This window comes from Anas platyrhynchos, chromosome Z (assembly GCF_047663525.1).
Source record: "Anas platyrhynchos isolate ZD024472 breed Pekin duck chromosome Z, IASCAAS_PekinDuck_T2T, whole genome shotgun sequence".
Classification (NCBI taxonomy): Eukaryota; Metazoa; Chordata; class Aves; order Anseriformes; family Anatidae; genus Anas; species Anas platyrhynchos.
Window position 1 is genome coordinate 31,548,180 of NC_092621.1, and position 24,075 is coordinate 31,572,254.

The 24,075-nt window shown below is 38.1% G+C and overlaps 1 protein-coding gene across 12 annotated transcripts in view; it reads right to left on the reverse strand.

The window, feature by feature from the left end:
- PTPRD (protein tyrosine phosphatase receptor type D) overlaps nucleotides 1–24,075 on the reverse strand; it is a 397,236-nt gene that overhangs the window by 34,012 nt on the left and 339,149 nt on the right. For 7 of the 12 annotated variants that reach the window (XM_072031736.1, XM_038171178.2, XM_038171162.2 and 4 more), the window contains 2 exons: nucleotides 6,415–6,534; nucleotides 5,730–5,884 (listed from right to left, as the gene is read on the reverse strand). In XM_072031736.1, the coding sequence (XP_071887837.1) occupies nucleotides 5,730–5,884; nucleotides 6,415–6,534 (275 nt within the window). Of the gene's footprint in view, nucleotides 1–5,729; nucleotides 5,885–6,414; nucleotides 6,535–23,364; nucleotides 23,422–24,075 lie in introns of all 12 variants that reach the window. The other 5 variants (XM_072031734.1, XM_072031733.1, XM_072031732.1 and 2 more) reach the window with 1 other exon arrangement.

The window sequence follows — 24,075 nt, forward strand, 5'->3', positions numbered from 1 at the left end:
ATACTGGAGTTTTACACATTCTCCTGAGATTTCTGCCATTTGTCATTGTCCAAGACAGGATAATGGTCTTGACAGTTCACTGATCCTATCTGGTAATGACATTTACTATGATGCTTTACAGATTTCTGATTTCTACCAGAAACAAAATCTTTCCTTGTGCACTTATGGTGGCTTTTTTTTTTTTTTCTTTTTTTTTCTTTTTTTTCTTTAAGATTTCAAAACCTAATCCATCCCTGAGTCACAGCACTGGTGACTATAAACCCCTGAATCGCAGGCTATGTGCCAGACAAAGATGGTTTTATACACATAGGACTGATTTAATCAAAAAGACCACAAGTAGATATTTTCTGATATTTGAACCTGGATGAAGAAGTACTGCTATTTGTTATTTGTATGCTTTTAGATTTTAATAGTGGTTCCAGTGATACTTACTTTTCTTTCTGCTTCTAAACATCTGAAGCCCATAGAACAGCTTCAGTTTAACTTTTAGGAAAGGCTGGTTTCCTGGACAGAACTGCTTTTTAGCTTAAAAATTGAAAATACATGAGTGTCAGTTTACTGGTGTTTGTCATCTTGTGGAGGACTTTTTGGTAATGCCTAGGAAGCAGCACACTATTTTCCTACACAAAGAAAAGAATATCAAGATACCCTAGCCAATCTTTAAGGCCCCTGCACACTGCCATACTAACAACTATACGGTAATCCTTGTTGTGCTCATCATTCCATGTTTTTCACATGTTAGCATTTAAAAGAAAATACATCAGAGAACTAAGTTTATAAGACCCAGACTATTCTTAATTTGAAGAGTGATCAGTTAGGGGAGATAACTGACATCTTTGCAGTCAAGATGATCCCAGCTAGTGACTGTCAAATTTGAAACAGAACAAAATTCCATCTCTCACTGGATTCATCAGAATACAGACTGAGACTCTGCTCTTTTTCTGCATAAATGTGCATAAATGTAAGAGAGTAACACAGTACAGGTGAAAACTCCTCTATGATCTTCATAAAACAGACCAGTTTCCAACCTTAAGGATTTTTAAATGTAAACTATCACAACATGGAAAGGTTTTAAGGTGAGAATGTGAAGGCAAGTCCCAACTCCTTTATCTCAGTTCTGCCACTCATACAGGTGATTATCAGATAGTTACTTACTATATCAATGATGCCTCATCAGTGTGCTGATGGTTCATTTTTGCCAGCTAGCATTTATCAACCCTTTTTCCAGGCTCCTTCCTATTATTTAGTAGATTCTACAATTTCAAGTACAACTATAATGAAGACAGAACACCCAATCAAGATTTTCTAAAAATCTGGTCACTAGTTACATTCTTATAAGAAATGAATCTAAAAAGAACCTTACCCCAATCTCTCTGCTTTTTATTTGTGAATAAATATTTGTGAGTTTGTACAGTCTATACTATAGCAGCATCCCAGTAGCTGATGGATATGCAATGGAGGTAAACCATGGGAAGTTTAGAATATTTGTGATATTGAAACACTTGTCACACTAAAATACATTTGTTATGTTTTCCTCGTCAGAGTTTTCAACTGTGCAGGGAAGATAGGTAAGATCCTCAGTTGCTCGCAGGTACAGAGAAGAAAGGGTTGAGGAAGCTTTTAATAATTTTGAATCTCCTTGGAGAGATTTCTGAATATATAGTGGGGAGATTTTTCTCTCCACTGTTAAAAAGCACAGTCAGTCATCTGCATCCTACTCACTACCAGGATTAGAAAATGAGCATTCATGAGGGATGTGTCAAAAACAATAAAAGCAATAAACAGGTTCAAAAGATGTGGAGATAATAAGAAAAAAAAATCCACAAGAAAATCATTACTTAGATCTCTCTCTCTCTGATGCTGAAACATTGAATAAAAAATAAGTAAAAATACTACTTTAAAAATACAACATCACATTGCATATTGTTATTTTTTGAAAAGTAACTTTTTTTTTTTTTAAGCAGTCATATTTTTCCATTCAGTCTAGGTTAACATCATTAACAGCAGATAACAAAATTTCACAAAGTGTCTTAAAGATAGGCCCTTTGGTGCTGATATTATGCAGATGCAAACATGGGATTGTACTTGCATGTTAAACTATTCTGTAGTGTTACTGAATCAACTACTAAAGTTTCAGTGATGTTTTGAAAACATAGAGGCATAAAGCTCCAAACACCCTCTGGTACTATTTTATTGTGGTCTGATTAGCACCTTTTTGTTTGCACTTATCCAACTTCAAACAAAAACATGTGCTTTCTCCATTATCATTAAACCACAAATTACAGCCTCTCAAATGCAGACTCTATGGCTTAAGACTGATTTTTTTCATTAAAGAAACACTTTTTTTCTATATCAGCTTTGCAAATTACAGCAAGTCATGCCGAGACACCATTTGCACTGCGATATTATTAAGCTACTATGTAATGGCCTGAAATGATACAGGCTTGAAATAGAATAAACTGTAAAAGAAAAAGCGTCTGCCTGCACCAAGTATTTCTACCACCACCAAAAGAAAAAAAAAATAAATAAATAATAATAAAAAAATCTCAGACAGCTTACTCTTAATAGGCCAGTCAAGATCTGTATATACTTTATGGAAAGTACCTACCAACAGAATGAGATTGCTGAATTTCTTATGCCTTTCTTCTTCTTGGGGCAAGCGTTAGCTTTGATTTACCTGCTTTCTTCTACCATTTTCACTTTCCAAGTCTCACACTGAAAATAATGATGCTGCTGTCTTTGGGAGAATGTAACTCACAAAAGGATCATGGAACATGGCAGTTTATAATGAATATATTTCTAAATATAACTTTGCTACACTACTTTTCCTGGTGTATATAGGTAGAAAGTATAAATTTTTCCTGGAAGAAGAATGCATTGAAAATCAGTAAAACTACATAAAAATGTAGTCCTACCATAATATCTGGTTATATAAATAAAGAAACCCACATTTAGATTAGACCTTGATATTGTCTTCTTCATAATCCTTTCAGCAATGACATATGTATTCTCCTTAAACAAAAGAAAACAAAAACAAACAAACAAACAAAACCCATGTAGCTTTAACTATACTTCAAATGCCTTTTCAGCTTAAAAATCTCCTCACTTTTCTGCACAGGCAAGAGCCTTGGCCAATAGAATATTTATATGACATTTCTCAACATGCTTCTAACTTGTATAGTAGATACAAACTCAGTGCTACACAGGCAACCAAATAGTTAATTATCCAAGACTAGGTGTGCAAATGACATGCAAAGATGTCTCTTATATGGACATCATTAACAAATTATTTATGTTATCATACATTCAGATCATATAATTCTCTATTTTTCTTTGCTTTCACTGCACAAATTTGTTATGAAGTCTTCACCTGGCATTTGTTGGACTGTTGTTAGACCTCCACTTATCAGAACGTGTCTTGTCAAGTCAAATAATTTTGGATGGTAATTGTTATATTGTACTCACAGTTAATTTCACCACTTCAGACCATGCTTTTTTTTTCTGGTCACTGTTATGTAAATAGAATTTATTCAGATCTTTATAGAGTGGGTTCTTCAGGTGTCACTGCTTTCACCTCAGGCACCTCCCTAATAAGCACACTGTTTGTTATTAAATTCTTCATACACTCAGCAAGCATTTCCCAGGAACAGGATATTACAGTAGCTTATCAGCTACTAAGGCTTTGATACAAAGTTCTCTGGGGCCACGCTCATGAAGCAGTGATGTGAAGCAGCAGTGACCACTACCCTTATTCCCTATAGAATGTATAGCGACCTCCCCAAACCATCAAACTGGAAAATTCTCTTAATGTAAAGTGGACTGAAAGACAACTGTAGGTCAGTCTTAATGTGGAGCATGTAGTAAGGGAAAACTTGGGCTAAACCTTTCACTTACAATAACTACATATAGATACAGAATAAATATACATGTAGGATTATTTGCCAATGATCAAAATGCAGATACCTGAGTCTTTTATTTATTCCCTATTTTATTTATTTTATGTTGCCCAGGGCCTTGTCCAGCCTGGTCTTGAACACCTGCAAGGATGGGGCGTCCACAGCTTCTTCAGGCAACCTATTCCAGTGCCTCACCACCCTCCAAGTGAAAAATTTCCTCCTAACATCTAATTGAGATTTCCACTCTTTTAGTTTAAAACTGTTCCCCATCGTCAAGTTGTCTGCCCAAAGAAAAACTTGCTCCCAACTTTATCAGCCACCTTTAAGTATTAAAAGGTTGTGATAAGGTCTCCCCAGAGCCTTCTCTTCTCCAGGCTGAACATCCCCAGCTCTCCCAGCCTTCATAATAGAGCTGCTCCAGCCCTCTAATTATCTTCATGGCCACTCTCTAGACTGGCTGTAACAGGTCCACATCCTTCTTATACTGGGGGCCCAAAACCTGGATTCAGCTCTCCAGGTGGGGCCTCACAAGGGCAGAAGTAGAGAAGGAGAGAATCACCTCCCTCAGCCTGCAATATTATTACTGAAATACTATTATAATTACTCCAGTTTCTAACCAGGGCATTTCAATAAGTATTAAATCTCTGTCTCATGTTCTCTATCTGTGGCTTTCCACATTTAAGTACTGATTATTTTATTTTCCCGTTGATTTTATTTTCCTGTCTCATTTACAAAAGTCTCTTTTAATCACTTTGGAAATGTTCAAATAACCAGCTTCCGTGGATGGCTTACAAACATGTAAAAGGTGAGAAGTAAAAGACTGGTGAGCTGTAATCCTGGTAATTCCTATCCTCAGTTGTTGGATGACAAAAACAAGACTGATTTTCAAATACATTATGCATGCATAGTTTCAGTGAATAAGGAGTAGTCCTTAGACTTATTAATTGAAGATATACCTAAATGAATTCCACAAAAATCATTGACCTTGGGGATTCACTTTGAAAGGAACAGCACAGTAAACTTTGTAAACTATAACAACCTAATGCAGGAGTGAAGGGGTTCCATCTTGAAGATTTTTTGTATCAGAATTGGCAGATGTATGCTGGTGATTTTTTAGTGTGATTCTAAGGCTTTCTACAAGACTTGCTCTTTTCAGATGTTTCTGAAGAATCTCCTTCTTATATCCTTTTTATTTCCCTTACTATCAGATCATCAAGAGGAGCTGATGTTCTTTTTAAAGCTTATTAATTCATCTCTTGTATGGAGATCTACAAACTGCATGGAGCACTCATTTCCCAGACACTGACCTCAGCCTCAGCTCATAGCCCAGCTATGCCCTTTACCATTCCATCTCCTCACAGTCCTCAAGGTTTTTTCCTTGAAAACACATTAACCTATTTTCAGTCAAAGTTGCCATTTATTGTTCTTAATTTTAATGTTCTTTACTTTCATACATAATGTAAGTAATAATTTCAAAAGGTGTTTTATTGTTTAAATAATAATCTTCAATATGCAGATTCTTAAACCAATAGGATCCTATTTCTTTTTCGTGCCACCATCTGAAAGACACAGATACTTCTGTATTCTCCCTGCAGACTAGTGTCATGCTTTCACCCTGCAAATCGCTGGTTATTCTAAAATTAATTCCTCTTGCACAGGCCAAATAAAATAATTTTGACCCATCCAAGTTGGCAGTGCCATACTCTGGTCCATAATTTGCAGTAACCATCTCTTTCTTTGACAGACACAGAAGTCTGTATGAAAGAAGAAAATGTTTTCATCTTCAATAAACCTAAAAGCAATAATTTTGACATAATAAAATTCTGGGCTTACCTGCAATGCACGACCATAGGTCCAGCATCAGGCGGATTACAGGTCTTGACTCGTCGCAGGAAAGCTAAGAATGGTGTTGGGTGTTCTGGGACACCATGGTCAGGCCAGGCAGTGAACTGGAATTGCCTCACTTCCCTTTTCTCACTTGAACCATTCTAAGGAATTAAAAAACAAACAAACAAAACAACAACAAAACCTTCATGACAAAATTTTCATTTGATGTCATATTGGCACTCTTGAGTGAAACAACTGCAGTAGTTTATGTAGAGGAGAAGATCATTTAAATCCCATTTGGGAACACAGAAACCGAACTCAAGCTATGGAGGGAAATGTTTCTTACATTCTGTATTACATGCTTCAAACAACGCATGAGCTTTAACTATATGGCAATCTAATGCATCAAAGCAAGTGGCTGTGCTTTAGTTAATATAAAATAATTGCATTCAGTTAATAGTCAATTTAATAGTCAATAGTCAGTTAATAGTCAATTTAGTTAATATAAAATAAATGCATTCAGTTAAGTTGTTTTTCATAGTGAGAATTTCGTATTAACCTACAAAACTCCATGCTGAGATAAGAATATACTCTATCAGTAGAAGTGTTTCATGAAGGGGAAATTTTTCATGAAGGGAAGTGGGGGGGAGAAAGTGGAAATTGAAGAGGGAAAAGGAAAGGAATTAAATACCTTGTAAAGTGCAAATGTACGAACACAGTATGTTGCCAATTCAACAGTGTCTAAAAGGGTCACTTGGATCAGTCCGTAAGTTTCTGTGCCTCTGCTTGGCCAGTACTGATCACACTTCACCTGCAGTGAAGAATATAGAATTATTTCAGACATTAAAACTGTCATTTGTTACACACCTGAGCATATATCACTGTAGGCTTTCAAAGTATGTGGAGGCAGAATCTTCAACAAATGCTATGAATCCAACACAATAAATCTATTTTATTTTCCGTAAGAATTGTTTTTCTGATAGTAATGCTTATAATATCTTCTTCCATAATGGGTACTTGTACATTCAATGGTATAGATGGTCAAAAATATCAGTAAGTATAGATACAATAAAAAAAAAAAATCAATTTATAATAGCTAAAAATATTACGACTATGGTTTAACCTGGCCAGCAGCTAAGCAGTGCATACTAGGAGGAAAACTAAAGAATCACAGAATCACAGAATTTCTAGGTTGGAAGAGACCTCAAGAACATCAAGTCCAATCTCTGATCTAACACTAACAATCCCCACTAAACCATATCCCTAAGCTCTACATCTAAACGTCTTTTAAAGACTTCCAGGGATGGTGACTCCACCACTTCCCTGGGCAGCCGTTCCAATGTCTAACAACCCTTTCGGTAAAGAAGTTCTTCCTAACATCCAACCTAAAGCTCCCCTGGTGCAACTTAAGCCCATTCCCCCTCGTCCTGTCACCAGGCACGTGGGAGAACAGACCAACCCCCACCTCGCTACAGCCTCCTTTAAGGTACCTGTAGAGAGCAATAAGGTCACCCCTGAGCCTCCTTTTCTCCAGGCTGAACAAGCCCAGCTCCCTCAGCCGCTCCTCGTAGGACTTGTTCTCCAGGCCCCTCACCAGCTTCGTCGCCCTTCTCTGGACCCTCTCAAACACCTCGATGTCCTTCTTGTAGCGAGGGGCCCAAAACCAAACACAGTACTCGAGGTGTGGCCTCACCAGAGCAGAGTACAGGGGGACAATCACTTCCCTAGCCCTGCTGGCCACACTGTTTCTTATGCAAGCCAGGATGCCGTTGGCCTTCTTGGCCACCTGAGCACACTGCTGGCTCATCTTCAGCCGACTGTCCACCATCACTCCCAGGTCCTTCTCTGCCTGGCAGCTCTCCAACCACTCATCTCCCAGCCTGTAGCGCTGCTTGGGGTTATTGCATCCCAGGTGGAGGACCCGGCACTTGGCCTTGTTGAACTTCATACAGTTGACCTCAGCCCATCGGTGCAGCCTATCCAGGTCCTCCTGCAGAGCTTTCCTACCCTCGAGCAGATCGACACACGCACCTAACTTGGTGTCATCTGCAAACTTACTGAGGGTGCATTCAATGCCCTCATCCAGATCATCGATGAAGATATTAAGGAGGACCAACCCCAGCACTGAGCCCTGGGGAACGCCACTAGTAACCGGCCTCCAACTGGACTTGACTCCATTTACCACGACTCTTTGGGCCCGGCTATCCAGCCAGTTTCTAACCCAATGAAGCATGCGCCAGTCCAAGCCAAGAGCAGCCAGTTTCTTGAGGAGAATGCTGTGGGAGACGGTGTCAAAAGCCTTGCTGAAGTCAAGGTAGACCACATCCACAGCCTTTCCCTCATCCACCAAGCACGTCACTTAGTCATATAAGGAGATCAGATTCATCACGCAGGACCTGCCTTTCATAAACCCATGCTGACTGGGCCTGATCACCTGCTTGCCCTGCAAGTGCTGCGTGATGACTCTCAAGAGGATCTGCTCCATGAGCTTCCCTGGCACTGAGGTCAGATTGACAGGCCTGTAGTTCCCCGGGTCTGCCCTACAGCCCTTCTAGTAGATGGGCGTCATGTTTACTAGCCGCCAGTCAACTGGGACCTCCCGCGATAGCCAGGACTGTTGATAAATGATGGATAGGGGCTTTGCCAGCTCCTCTGCCAGTACTCTCCGTACCCTCAGGTGGTACCTTCCCGCCCCATCGACTTGTGCACATCCAAGTGCCGTAACAGGTCACCAACCAGTTCTTCGTGGATAGTGAGGGCCACATCCTGCTCCCCATCCCCTTCCACTAGCTCAGGGTACTGGGTATCCAGAGAACAACCGGTATTGCCGCTATTAATTATTATAAATTATATATTATAAATTATTAAAATATTATAAATTAAAATTAAAATATTTAATAATTATATATTATATAATTATTATATATAAACAATAATATAAATATGTTATAATTTATAAATATTATATAAATAATTTATATAAATAATTATATAATAATTATAAGTAATAATTATAATTATTATTAAAATATTAGAAATTATAATTATTATAAATTATTATTATTATAAAATTATCTCTGTCCTAGCCAAAACCAGGATAATGACCTAAGTAATTCCTCTTTCACAAAGTAGTATTTAATAATAATATCAATCCAGTAAATATACAAGTTATTGAATATTTGCCATATGGAATACATTTCACATTGGTCCCATAACATATAAACGTTGCTCTGATGCTAGTATAAAACACATTTGGTGTGTATAGAAAGATCTTAGTAAGACATTGAATTTATTTGAGAAATAACACAGAGAGAAATAAAAGCACAAGCAACTATTAAGTGCATTGTGAGAAAATATAATTTCTTTCTCAGTTCAGTATTATGAAACATATAAAAAAATATGCTCATGGGCATTTAAAAAACATGATTTGACAGAGAAAATTCATTCAACACATTTTAAAAGACACTGGACTTTTCATTCAGAGAAATCGCCATTTAAAAATACCATAGATTAGGACATTAACAAGCTGAAATAATTCTGAGAAGAAGATGCATTGAAGAACCGTAAGTTTATAATCTTTTCTGAGACTCAATGATTTGTTTCAGGTAAAAAATAAAATAAAATAAAATAAAAAATAAAAAATAAATAGGATTGAAGTTACTATGAGAAAAAGAATGAAAAATTCCTAAAATAATCATAGAAGATGTATACTATATATTATATACTATACTGAATAGTAGGGGGATTAAAGGAAAATCTTTTGCTTTCATTGACTGATGTGTTAAACTGAATCAGTATCAGTTTTGTTTGTTACAACAAATTCTTATGAACTAGACTTGCACATAGTAGAGAAAAGTATATTTTGAGTTCAGTAATAATGCTTTGTAGTTGTTTAACAAATGTCTTCATTAATCACTCTAAGCCAGTTTCATCACATTCAGTGAGAATTAAGCAAGCTGTAAGAAACAACAGCAGAATATTGAACAGTATTTCTGATAAAAATGTAAGTTATCATACTAATCCAGAAAAAATAATTAAAATAAAATAAAATAAAATAAAATAAAATAAAATAAAATAAAATAAAATAAAATAAAATAAAATAAAATAAAATAAAATAAAATAAAATAAAATAAAAGATTCCCTAAACCAGAAAATTTAAAAATTCATCTTGGAAACCCATTTGTTCTCTAGCTTTCTCATTCTATCCACTAAAAGACTTAGAATACTTTCAAATTCGCCAGTCATGAGTAGCTTTTGCTTTCAAATCATTTTAGTTTGAGGATTAGAAGGCACAGATTAATCATGGTTCAGAAATCACATTTTGTGAACAAGTAATCTACATAAACAGAAGAATAAAAGACTGACCACTGAAGCAGGCGATGAATGTTCATTAGATGCAGTTTTTACAGAAAGTGATAGCTTAATTTATAGATATGGAGTTGAAACAAAATAACAAAAAATGTTTATTGATATTACAGTCTAGAAAATTATATAAATAGTGTATAAACTATACAAAAATACTTATATGCAGGAATTACGTAAATCCTTCCTTGTGCCACTGAGTGAAAAAACAATTATTAGGTAAAATAAGTATAAATATTAGGTATAAATATCAGTGATTTATTTTGCAGGATTCCTAATACTAAAAGAAGCCATGTCACCTTCTGAAAATCAGACAGAAAGGTGTATTTTCAATTGAGTTATTTTAATATAGTAAATTTTGTTTCCTTTTATCATTAACATAGGTACAGTGTAACTTGCTTATCTATATTTTAGCCAGAAAAGTTGTGGTTTATTTCATTTCCTATAACACCTTATATATGTTTTTTAATTAAAAATTTTGTTTGTAATCCTGTTGAGGTACACCAGACTAAACTGGTTTGGATTTGAATGATTTTTTAAAAATGAATAAAATTTTTAGAAGACTCCATGCCACTTTTGATAGAATGAATATGAGGAAAGTGCCTGCTTGCCTACTACTAAACGTGTAGTTCACTTTGTCCTTCAGGTATTTCCCACACATAAATCATACACTCATAGAAGCAATGGCAGCTTCTAGAAAGCATGCCTGAGAAGCTGACTAGCTTTCTCACTAGAGATTGGATTAAAAATAACTTCCAAATTTAATAGAGAGATATCCATTTTCAACACAAAAATTAAATGGAAACTCAGAACACATTACACTACCAACACCTTTGAAAACAACAGAAAATACCCATTTTATTTTATTTTTTTTGTTGTTGCTTAAAATCCTTAAAGGACTTTACCATGCTGTACACCAGAACTAACTAGTTGTAACTTTCAAATATGTTCTCAGAAAACAAAGTTTTCTAATGCATTTCCATCTGAGATACTACTGGGGAAGTGTTAAGTAAAGGTACTGGAAGTATAGTAATCTACTGTTAAACGTATAACTAGATTCAGAAAACTGTACAAAATTTCTCCTTTTCATCTAACCTGGAAGAAAACTCATATGCTCATATGCCTGATCTTATATGATCAGATTTTGTTTATACTCATTTATGATTTTTTTTTCTAAAATAAACTCCAATAATTTTAGAATTTTTCTAAAATATGTTCTGTGATAACTAGTTTATGCAGAAGACTGTTGCTAGAAGTTGACACTGGAATCCATTCAAAAATAAATACGATTTGTAAAGCATTGTATATATTACCTGAAACTGGGAACCAAGGAAAATATGTACCAAGTTTTTAGAAAGAAAAAATGATTTTAGACAGATGTGAATTTGAAATTCTTGAAGGGTATATGCAACATAAGTTGATGTAACTATATATTTTATTCCTTCTGCCTCTTGTTTTTTCTCAGGGCAAGAGGTCTTAAGATATGTCTTTACCTACCTCTTAGACTTCTGTTTCTGTGATCATAAATTCTACATTTCCAACACTCCTAACAATTTACCTCTGTGAGAGATCAGAACATTTTCCATTGACTTTCACCATCAAAAAAATAATATATATATATATATATATATATATATATATATGGATAGATAGATAATTAACTCAGTTGCTATTTTCTGAGAGACAGGTCCTGTAAAAAGTTTTATCCAAAACTTTCAAAATGAACTATACTACAATCCCACCCTGCAGTGCTTAAAGCAAGTTTAATTTCAGAGGTTACACATTAATAATTTTCCACACATAGAAAAAAATAAATCTCAAACCCCTTGAGTCACCCAAACTTTAAAAATAAATGTCAACAAGTCTATTTTGATTAGTGTTTGATAAATGCATTTAATGTGCTTAAGATGCTTCTGTTAAGGGGAATTTCTTCCTCACTTGTATATGCCGTTTAGGAAACTGACAGTTCTAATGTGGTAAGGTGTGGTGTTGATAAAGTGTTTCTTTCTACAAAAATAAAGATGAAGGAGTTGATTTATTTTCAGACTAAGTCACAACAAGCCTTTGGTGAATTTCATGATCCTCATCCTCTTCTTACCCACCCAATTCCCAGTTTCAAGGGTTGAGCTTTTCCTCTGCAGACTATATTCACCTATATGCAGTGAGAGCTTTTTTGTCCCCCTAGCTTTACATTAATAAAGAAAAAATAACATCCACCGATAACTCTCTAATGTTCTCTTACCTGTCACTAAAAGTGGCAAGGAAAAGGAAACACACACATGAAAGAACTCACTGGTGCTTCTGAAGAGAAATTAAATTGCCTGTAATGACAAGCATACCTCTAACAGTCCCTATCTCAGGATGACTGGTTGTATACTGCCAAGTCACCACATCTGAGATGAGAGCAGCTCCCAAAAGACTAGAAATATATTTTACAATCTTGTAAGCACCATAGTAGTAGACACTGCTAAAAGACATAACTAATGATAGCCACTTTCAGTCTGCCCCTCCAACATTTTCTTTCTCTACAATTCTTACGCACAGAACACCCTTACTCTTCTTGGAAGCGTGGGCAGTCCCTGCAAGCAAAAGTAAAAGAAAATATAAATGCTTTCTTTTCCATTAAAAATGAGATCATTGAGAACATTTCAGACTTGAGGAGTTTAAGTAGCTGCCAGAGTTCTTAAGAATATTTGTGGATATTCACACTTCAGCAAGTTACAGACACTAGAGAGGGTGATGTCTTGCACCAACAGAGCTGAAGGAAGTGTATTTCCATATGAACATATGAATACAAGGATTAGTGACATTCAAGGGTAGAGAAACAGGTAGAGAAATAATTTTCCAGTACAAAGTTCCATCATTCAGGCTGAAAAGCCCCTTCAGGTGATTCTTAACACATGAGCCAGCTGTTACAGACCCGAGATTATAAGGGCAAAATGCAGTTTAGGGAAGAGATAGTAAACTAATAACAGGCTGATTCATACAGTGTATTCCTTGCTGTAAGAATAGCATATGAATTATGCTAAATCTGAAATAACAAATAACAGAAGTATGTGACAAGCTTTTTTCCTTTGGTTTTATTAACAATAGCCTTTTGCAGACAAAGATTTCAGAGGACATTTTCAAACAGTCTTGCTTCAAAAGAAAGTGACTCTATAATGCTGAATTATAACAATACTTGTGCAATAAAAAAATAGTAGAGGAGGTGGAAGAGGGTGGATGGGGGCGGGAAGGTGCTTTTAGTTTCTTTCCTTTGTTTCTCACTTCTCTAGCTTGTTAGTAATAACCAATAAATCTTACTGTCTCCCTATGCTGAGTCTGTTTTGCCCATCACAATAATTACTGTGTGATCTCCTTGTCCTTATCTCAACCTTTGAGCCCTTTTCATTGTATTTTCTCCCTGTTCCACTTCGAGGAGGGGAGTGAGAGAGTGGTTGTGGTGGAGCTCGGCTGCCCACTCGAGTGGAACCACCACAAGGAAAAACAAGGAAGTTTGAGGGAATGGTTTAAAGTAAAAGAGGGGAGATTTAGATTAGATGTTAGAAGTAAATTCTTCACTCAGAGGATGGTGAGACACTGTAACAGGTTGCCCAGAGAAGTTGTGGATGCCCCATCCCTGGAAGTGTTCAAGACCAGGTTGCATGAGGCCCTGCGTAACCTGAGGCATACCTGACCATGGGACCAATCCTAAGTCTTTACACAGAATCTGACACATAAGGAAATTTGGGGTTATTTTTTTATAAATAACAGTGAATAAATTCACTGACCTTTTCAAGTCTGAAATTCCTCTGAAGTAACAGGGTGCAGTGCTAAAACAAACATGACTAATCTTTGCATTTTGAAACAAATTTTCACAATTTTACTTTTGCAAGGAAAGCTTATAATTCAAAATGTCAATGACCATTCTCTTTATGTGGCAGAGTCCCTATGTCTGCAATAAGAAAATAATTCTATGAGGCAGTCCTTTGTGTCTTACAAAGCACAAAGCAAAAGAACCAGGTAAATAAAGTCAAATTGCAGAATTACAATACAGTTTTGATTAAACCATTGTCTAAACATATGCCTCAGGAAAATGTTATTTTCCATAAAACTATCACCTTACCTTAAAGCAAAGTGAAAAAATACATCATCGATGAGCACTGAATCAAAAAATGAAAAACTTGGTGGTGCTTTGACAAGCATTTGTGACAGGAGGAGGTATTGCAATACCTTTTCAATTAGGTTTTGAAAGCTTACAGTGGAATAGACTGAAGAATTCTACAGAATTTGCTCCATTCATAACATCGTATTCTGGAAGTTCTTTCAACAGTTTTGCTGCAAAGTTGATTTCTTTCTCTTAGAGGCCCACAGAAGGAGAAAACTGTTGATTGCCATGATCTTTTTAACAGCTTTTCACGTGCTGGAAGAGTAATATGTTTTCTTTCACTGTTTTATATATAAAATACATCCAATTCTTTTTCCTGTATATCATTGCTCCAACATCTTATTGTTGATGTTCTCCTCTAGATTCTCTGTAATTTATCAATATATTCTAACATGGAGCATTCATTCTGTATGTCCTCAACTCCAAATGTGTATAAGCCAAAATAGCCAGACAAGGCCTGAGAAAACTACTTGCAGCCTACATAGTGGTGTTAACAGCATGCCTTTTCACATAACATTAACCCTGCTTATAGTATAGCATGTGTACAGCTCTTTTTCTGAGTGACATACAGTCTAGCACTTCCACCTGTTATATGCCTAGAAAAATGGTCTTTAGGTGGGTGTACTCTATGTTAGAATACATTCATGATTAGGTCATGGCACTAGTCATGGTCATGGTCAGGCCATGGCATTCATGGGCACTGAATGAATTAAACACCTACGACTGCTTTTAAATGAGAGCTGTGCCCCTGAGAATGCTTCCAAAATGAACTGCCATATGGCTGAGTTTTACAGTTCAGATGAGATAGACGATGACTCCTGCTCTAACTCCTACAACGGTACAGGAATTCCTGGACTATGGCCATCACATTCTGTAACAGTGAAAGAAAACAGTACAAACCTACACAATTTTATTTTCATTTTCGTAAATCTGGTGAACACATGGTGTACATGAGTTTAGATTTTTCTTTCTTTATTTATTTATTTTTGTTCCTTTTGGCCAGACAGCTTTCTCATTCATTCGCCTCCTGACTCATCTTAGTATGCTGAGAACACTACAGAAATGAAACAAAATTCCAATAGTACATTATTGAATAAGAAGTTATTGGTTTTCCACTAAAACTGGGTACTGAACAATGAAAAAATGTAGATTTAGTTCTTCTTTAGTAAAATAATGTAACTTGGCATGAAATAATGCTATCTGCAATTTATGTGCTATCTAGTAATACATATGCTAGAATAATTATTAACTACTCACCAGATTAATACATGCATTTTTTTCTAGTTCCAGCAAAAAGTAGATATTTTATTTGTATTTTCCTATACTTAAATACATTTCACAACTTTTAAAAAGAACATTTCTATATAGCTGTTATGTCCAAGAACATAAATCAACTACATTTTGTGTAAATGCTGTAAAGCACACATGCACTTGGGAGTATGTTAATGAATATATATATTCTGTAATTAATTGTTACGTGCATGTCCTGATGATTTTTCTACTCATGTTAGTAAAGATAACTTAATGCCACTTATATTGGATCCAGAATTTTGTAATAGGTCCAGTATAACACGTCAAAACATACTAAGGATGAAACATCTCAAGTTTATTGATGAAGCCCCGCACAACAAATAGAAATGACACAGCACCCATACTAATAGTCCCATCCATTTCACTACTGGGGTACAAAATACAGGATATACAACTTTTCTACCAGGTCTGTTTCTACCTCCCTATTTCCAGTAAAAACTCAGGATTCCATATATCTCAGGATGCTCACTGTATCAAGATGTTCAATTTTGACACTACAGGATGAATATTCTGTGCTTAAATATTTATATATTTTTGGCTTGCAATATTGATGATACCAATTCCTGACAGCCAAATGACTACATAAGGCTATCAGAATGCTCAGGTATTCAGTCAGTCATTAGCAAATTTGAACAAAGCTGATAATATCAGTATGAAAACTAAAGTTTTCTTCGTCAGGATAGCCGGGATCTGGCTCTTATTTGAGCAATCCAGCTGACAACCAGTCATGAGTGGTGTTCCCGAGGGTTGAGTGTTAGGTACTATTCTCTTTAATATTTTTACTGATGATTTGAATGAGGGAATTGAGTATACCCTCAGTAAGTTCGCAAACAACACCAAGCTGGGGGGAAGTGTCAATCTGATGGAGGGCTGGAAGGCCCAGCAGAGGGACCTGGACAGATTGGATTGAAGGGTAGAGCCCATAGGGATGAGGTTCAACACAGTGAAGTGCCAGGTCCTGCATTTTTGCCACAACAATCCCATGCAACACTACAAGCTTGGGGAAGAGCGGCTGGAAAGCTGTGCAGAGGAAAAGGATCTGTTTTTTGCCTGAACATGAGCCGGCAGTGTGCCCAGGTGGCCATGGAGGCCAATGGCATTCTGGCTTGTATCAGGAATGGTGCATCCAGCAGGACTAGGGTATCCATTGGCTCCCTGTACTCATCTCTGGTGAGGCTGCACCTCAAGTACTGTGTTCAGCTTTGGGCCCCTCAGTACAAGTACAAGAAAGACATCGAGACCCTGGGGTGTGTCTAGAGAAGGGCTATAAAGCTGGTGAATGGCCTGGAACACAAGTACTATGAGGAGTGGCTGAAGGAACCAGGGTTGTTTAGTCTGGAGAAGAGGAGGCTCCAGGGAGACCTCATTGCTCTCTACAAATACCTGAAAGGAAGGTGCGGGGAGCTGGGGGTTGGCCTCTTCTCACAGGCAACTTGTGATAGGACTAGAGGGAATGGACTGAAGTTGCACCAAGGGAGGTTTAGGTTGGAAATTACATTTCTTCTCAGCAAGCGTGGTTAGACATTGGAATGGGTTGCCCAAGGAGGTGGTGTGGTCACCATACCTGGCAATGTTTAAGGAAAGGTTGGACATGGTACTTAGAGGCATGGCCCAGTGGGTAATATTGGAGGTAGGTGGACGGTTGGACAGATGATCTTGGAGATCTTTTCCAGTCTTAATGATTCTGTTATTCAATGATAATTGCTAGGATCGTTATATTGCCATTTAACTTTGGTCTTACTGGTGTTTTTTTGGCAGAAGGTTCTAATCCTAGATGTCATTGTCCCAGCATAGAAAATACTGCCAATGAGGTTAAGGAGGGAGTATTTTCTATCAGTTTCAAAGCAATGAAGTATACACAAAATAATTAAAAAACAATAACAACAACAACAACAACAAAAAACAAACATAAAAAACATAAAAAAGAAGGAAAAGATTGAATTCTCTTTCAAGTAAATAATCCACAAGATACTACTCTGAAACAGGGGAGAGGACTGAATGCTTCCTCTTTGAGATGGTGTTATCTTTTGCTATAAAAGACATTTTCTATAAAAGTGATCCTTTATCTTCATCTGATCATTCACATCAATATATACTCTACTTGACTGAAAGTTGGAAAAAATGGACCACATTCTAAAGCACATAAATTCTCAGAAAATTAAATTAATTCAGAAGATCTGGGAAAAAGAAAAAAGAAAAACTGCACTGCTGGAGGAGGAGAAGAAGGAGAGGAGGACCATGGAGCAGGAAAGAAACATATTACATATTTATGCTTAACACATTTTATAACTTTCCTTACTGTAAGACACAACTGCTTCTCTTAATGATTAATTTTCTGTCTTTAATATTCTTCTTTTCTTTCATTCATATTAAGCCCATGAATGTGACAATTATGCTAGCAACACACTTCTATTCACTTCCAGTGAATCCTTTTTTGATATAAATTATGTGCATGATAGCTGGATGATGGTACTGACTTTCTTTCTCTAGTCTGGCTTATGTCAAGTGAGATCCAAGTCATGATATTTCAAATGAAACCAACAAAGAGTGAAAATCTTCTCTTTTCCTACGGCTTTCTGCTAGGCAAACATATGAATTATGAATTTATTTTAACACTGCCATTTGATGTACTCAGATGTAAAATATATACATTCTCAAAGCTGAAGTTAGTCAGACATGTAACTCATTCTAATGAACCAACTTTGTTTCTGCAGATGCAATTAAAGTCCCCATCTTTATCTATCCCATCCAGGTAAAAAAATCAAACTGCAGGACTACATAATGAAACAAACAAACAAACAAAAAACTTAAACAAAAATGATGACATGAAGATGAAAAGTAGATGAAATTCCAGAGAGAAATGATCTTGCCTTGCAGCAAGAATAATGATCAGGCTACCAAGACACAAAAGCACTCAAAAGGAATCAAAGGGGAAACAAAAAAAAGAAACAAAATTAGCAAAGATCTTCATCCCTAAAGGTATCTAACTGAGTTTGTATTTCATGTTTGAAATTTCACTTCTCTCCTGCTATATATTATTCTATGTAAGAATGACAGCATAAGAAAAAATGTCAAGGAAATCTTTTCACCATATTCTTTTCACAAATAGGGATTCACATTCCTGCTTCACCATCAATACCATTAATTACGTTATTTATACCTCATGTATTAAGAAAAGCTGTAACGTGTATGCCATACTCACAGGGCTGCAGACTCCATGTGAGTTAGACTGGAGCTGAATTATGTAACAGATATATAGTCTCTAATAGTATACACTGAGTGTATGAAAGTTATTTTATCTGTGAATACAGAATAAGCTAAATTAAGTACAAAGAAGTATACAGACACAAGCACTGAATGAACAGACAATCCATTGACTGGATTCTGTGGTCTCTCACTACACTCAAGGAATGTATTGCTGCTGAATGCTAATCACTTGTCGAGGTGGTTACTATTCTGATCACTGTTTTTGTAGGGTGAAGTCAGCAAAGGGTATATGTGGCTTAAAACTCTTGTAAGGAATTAATGAAGAGAATGAATACAATTTCATTTAGTTACACGAAAAGATCCTTCTAGGCAGTGTCTGTCTGTTGCCTGCAGTATTAAGATAACTATAAAATACTTCAGTAAATTTTTTGAAATTAACTGATTATTAGGATCGGATTTCTTCCTTAGCACTGATGCTGTTTAGCAGCAACTTTGTTATATAAGAAGCAATTAGTGAAGAAATAGGAAGATTTTTTTTGCTTTATTCCAAACAACTTTTAGCATCTAGACTAACCAAAGCCTGCAGTCTCAAGATAAAATAAAGCTTTCTGATAGTATTACCCTGTGCTATGTACTAATTGCCAACAGGTACATACATGTGGTGGTGTTAATGTAGGTTGAATTTACATGCAGAGAGTGATTCTGTAATTAAAATGTCATACATTATCTGAACTGGAAAAAAAAAATATAACAAAACAAGCAAACTATTTTTAAAAAGTAATGAAACGTTAAAAGAGTAAGTATATATGTACTTCATTAAGCCTCATGAAAGGAACAACTTTTGCCAAGATGTTCAACACATTATGTAATCATTGCATCTATATGTATCCAAACATGAAAAAAACACCAATGACAACAGAGTATGGTGCATTGTCTCCTGTTTGAAACTTACACATGTAAGAACATGTTAATTTTGAAGTCGGGGTCATCCACAAGCTGCTGAAATATCAACTATTCCGTTTTCTACTTTTTATTGATTTAAAAGATTTTCTGGATGATAAATCTCTCTTCTTTCCTCTTTCTCATTCTGTTCTTTCTTTACAAACTTTTCTTGATCTTCTTATCTATAGCATTGGCTGCCACATGTTGCCCAGTGCCTTAGGCACCTTTACCTTCTGTATTTTTATGGGCCTTCCACTTGCAGTCCTGTAGCCTGCCTCCTATTTGCAGCTCCCCACCCTCTCACACAGACTCCCAAGAGCATGTAACACAGAACTCTTGTGGCAGTATTTTTTCCTGTGTTGACACTCTTGTGAGATATTGTCATGGCTTTGGATGGGATAGAGTTAATTTTCTTTGTAGAGGCTTGTATAATATTATGCTTTGGATTTTTTATGAAGATAGTGGTGATAACACACCAATGTTTCAGTTGTTGCTGAGCAGTGCTTACACAGAGCCAAGGACTTTTCTGCTCCTAGTGCTGCCCAGTCAGTTAGGAGGCTGGGAGTGCACCAGGACCTGGGAGGGGACAGAACCAGGACAGCTGGCCCAAGACCTATTCTATACCATATGACGTCAAGCTGAAAAATAAACATTTGGGTAAAGAAGGAGAAAAGGGGGAGTGTTTTAAGTGATGGTATTTGTTTCACCTACTTTTATGTGTGATGAACTCTGCTTTCCTGGCAGTGGCTGAACACCTGCCTGCTGAGGGAAAGTAGTGAATGAATTTCTTGTTTGACTGGTACACACGGCTTTCGCTTTACCTAGCCAACTGTCTTTATCTCAACCCATGAGTTCTCACACTTTTATATCTCCAGTTCTCTCCTCCATCCCACCTGAGGAGAGTAAGCGAGAGGCTGTGTGGGGCTGAGCTGCCCACTGGAGTTAAGCCACAACAGTTATTTAACTCATGGCATTCATATCACTTGCAATTATGTTGTTTTATTATGGCAATTTTGCATAGGAAGCAATTGTTATAGATGTTAAAATCACACCTTCCTTCTCCCCTTTTCTGATTTCTACATTTGTCTGCAGCTTCTGGTTTACACTAAAAGACCCAATAATATGTTTGCAGAAATGAACCTGCTGTGTGGCTCCGTACCCAACCAATGTGTGCACCTATCTGCAGTAACAGCATCACAAGCAGGAACAATTGATGTGGGGTCTGAGTATGTTTTAACATAACACACGGAGTTATTTAGGGTACAATATGTTGGGGAGAGGACCACTTGATGTACCTTTGCTCTCTCTCTCTTTTTTTTTTTTTTTTTTCCCCCAGGGAATGTACATGCATTGTATGCCACGAAATATGGACTCTACTAGTAAATCACAGAATCAAGAACTATAGGGGTTGGAAGGGACCTCGAAAGATCATTGGGTCCAACCCCCCTGCCAAAGCAGGTTCCTCAGAAGCCCAGGCAGGCTTCCAGACAGGCCTTGAATATCTCCAGTGAAGGAGACTGCACAACCTCCATAGGCAGCCTGTTCCAGTGCTCCATCACCCTCACTGTGAAGAAGTTCTTTCGCATGTCAGTGCGGAACTTCCTGTGCTCTAACTTGTGGCCATTGCCCCTTGTCCTATCCCCACAAACCACTGAGAAGAGGTTGGCTACATCCTTCTGTCCCCCACCCCTCAGATATTTACATACACTAAGGAGATCCCCTCTCAGTCTTCTCTTCTCCAGGCTGAACAGACCCAGGTCTCTCAGCCTTTCCTCATAAGGAAGATGCTCCAGGCCTCGTATCACCTTTGTGGCCCTCTGCTGGACTCTTTCCAGGAGATCCTTGTCTTTTTTGTACCAGGGAGCCCAGAACTGGACACAGTACTGCAGGTGAGGCCTGACCAGGGCAGAATAGAAGGGGAGGATCACCTCCCTTGACCTTCTGGCCACACTTCTTTTAATGCACGCCAGGATCCCATTGGCCCTCTTGGCTACGAGGGCACACTGCTGGCTCATGGTCAACCTGTCATCCATCAGGACCTCCAGGTCCTTCTCCTCAGAGCTCCTCTCCAGCAGGTCATCCCCCAGCCAGTACTAATACATGTGGTTGTTCCTTCCCAGGTGCAGGACTCTACACTTGCTCTTGTTAAACCTCATTTGGTTTCTTCCTGCCCATCTCTCCACCCAGTCCAGGTCTCACTGAATGGCAGCACAGCCTTCTGGTGTGTCAGCCACTCCTCCCAGCTTTGTGTCATCAGCATACTTGCTGAGGGCAGACACTATTCCCTCATCAAGGTCGTTGATGAAGATGTTGAACAAGACCAGACCTAGCTCTGACCCCTGGGGTACACCACTAGTCACAGGTCTCCAGCCAGACTCTGCTCCTCTGATCATCACCCTCTGAGCTCAGCCAGTCAGACAGTTCTCAACCCACCTTGCCGTCCACTGATCTATCCCACACTTTCTCAGCTTTGCTAGCAGGATGTCATGGGAGACAGTATGGAAAGCCTTGCTAAAGTCAAGGTAGATGACATCCACCGCTCTTCCCCCATCTACCCAGCTGGTGATGCCATCGTAGAAGGCAACGAGGTTGGTCGAGCACGACTTCCATTTGGTGAATCTATACTGACTACTCTTCATAACCTTCTTCTCTTCCAATTGCTTGGAGACAGCATCCAGAACAAGCTGCTCCAATACCTTTCCAGTGACAGAGGTGAGACTGGCTCGCCTGTAGTTTCCTGGATCCTCTTTCCTGCCCTTCTTGAAGACCGGAGTGACACTGGCTGTCCTCCAATCTTCAGGCACCTCACCCATTCTCCAGGACCTTTCAAAGATGATAGAGAGCGGTTCGGCGATCACATCTGCCAACTCCCTTAGCACACGTGGATGCATCCCATCGGGACCCATGGATTTAAGTGCATCGAGCCAATTCAGACTCTCCCAAACCACTCCCACATCCACCGGGGGGAGGGGGAGGGGGGGGTGCTCCATTTCCCAGACCCTTTATCCTATTGCCAGGGGCAAGGAGTCCTGGGGGAGTGTCCTTTAAGCAAAGACTGAACCAAAGAAAGCATTCAGTATCTCTGCCTTCTCAGCCTCTCCCGTGACCAGGACAACCCCTCATTCAGCAAGGGACCCACATTATCCCTAGTCTTCCTCTTGCTGTTTACATACTTGAAAAAACCCTTCTTATTATCCTTTATCTCTTTCGCAAGCCTCATCTCTAGGTGGGCTTTAGCCTTCCTCATAGTGTAGCTGCAGGCCCTGACAACATTTCTATACTCCTCCCAAGAGGACAGGCCCTTTTTCCACATTTCATAGACCATCCTCTTCCTTTTGATCTTATTGATGAGCTCCTTGCTCATCCATGCGGGTTTCCTGCCCCCCTTCCCCGATTTCCTATTCCTCGGGAAAACCGATCCTGAGCATGGAAGTACTGCTTAAATGTAGCCCAGCTCTCAGAAGCAACCTTGCCTTCTAGCAACCTATCCCATGAGATACTTCCCAGCAGGTCCCGGAAGAGGTCGAAGTTGGCTCTTCAAAAGTCCAGGGTAGCAATGCTGCTTTTAGCTTTACTTCCTTTGCCTAGTTCCATCTGGAACTCCACCATCTCATGGTCGCTATATCCCAAGCTGCCCCCAACCTTCACATCCCTAACAAGGGATATTCTTACCCTGTTGGTAAGAACGAGGTCCAGGAGCACCCCACGCCTCATCGGCTCTTCCACCACCTGCATCAGAAAATTGTCCTCAACGCATTGTAGGAACCATTTGGACTGCTCGTGCCTGGCCAAGTTGCTTACCCAGCAGATGTCTGGGTCATTGAAGTCCCCCATGAGGACCAGCACTTGTGATCGTGAGGCTACTAGCAGCTGCTTGTAGAAGGCCTCATCAACTTCCTCCTCCTGATCTGGAGACCTGTAGTAGACCCCTACCACCGTGTCTCCCATACCAGCCCACCCCTTAATTCTTACCCACAAGCTCTCTACTTGTCCTTCACCCTCCCACAGCTGGCGCTGGGTACATTCTAATTGTTCCCTCACATAAATGGAAATCCCACCCCCTTGCTCCCCTAGCCTCTCTTTCCTAAAGAGGACATAGCCCTCCATGACTGCGTTCCAGTCATGTGAGCTGTTCCACCATGTCTCAGTGATCTTCATGCCACACAGAGTGGTCTGTTAATATTCTTTCCATTATTTTCATTTCCATTATATAACAAAAAAAAGCTATTTTTGTTTCTCTTTATTTTATAATAATAGCCATTCAACACTGTTGTTATAAGTATTGTTATGTTTTAGCCATTAATTTTCTAATGTTACTTTGCCTTGTAAAATTGTATTTGAAATATCACAGATAATTTTCTATTTTATAACTGCATATGTTAA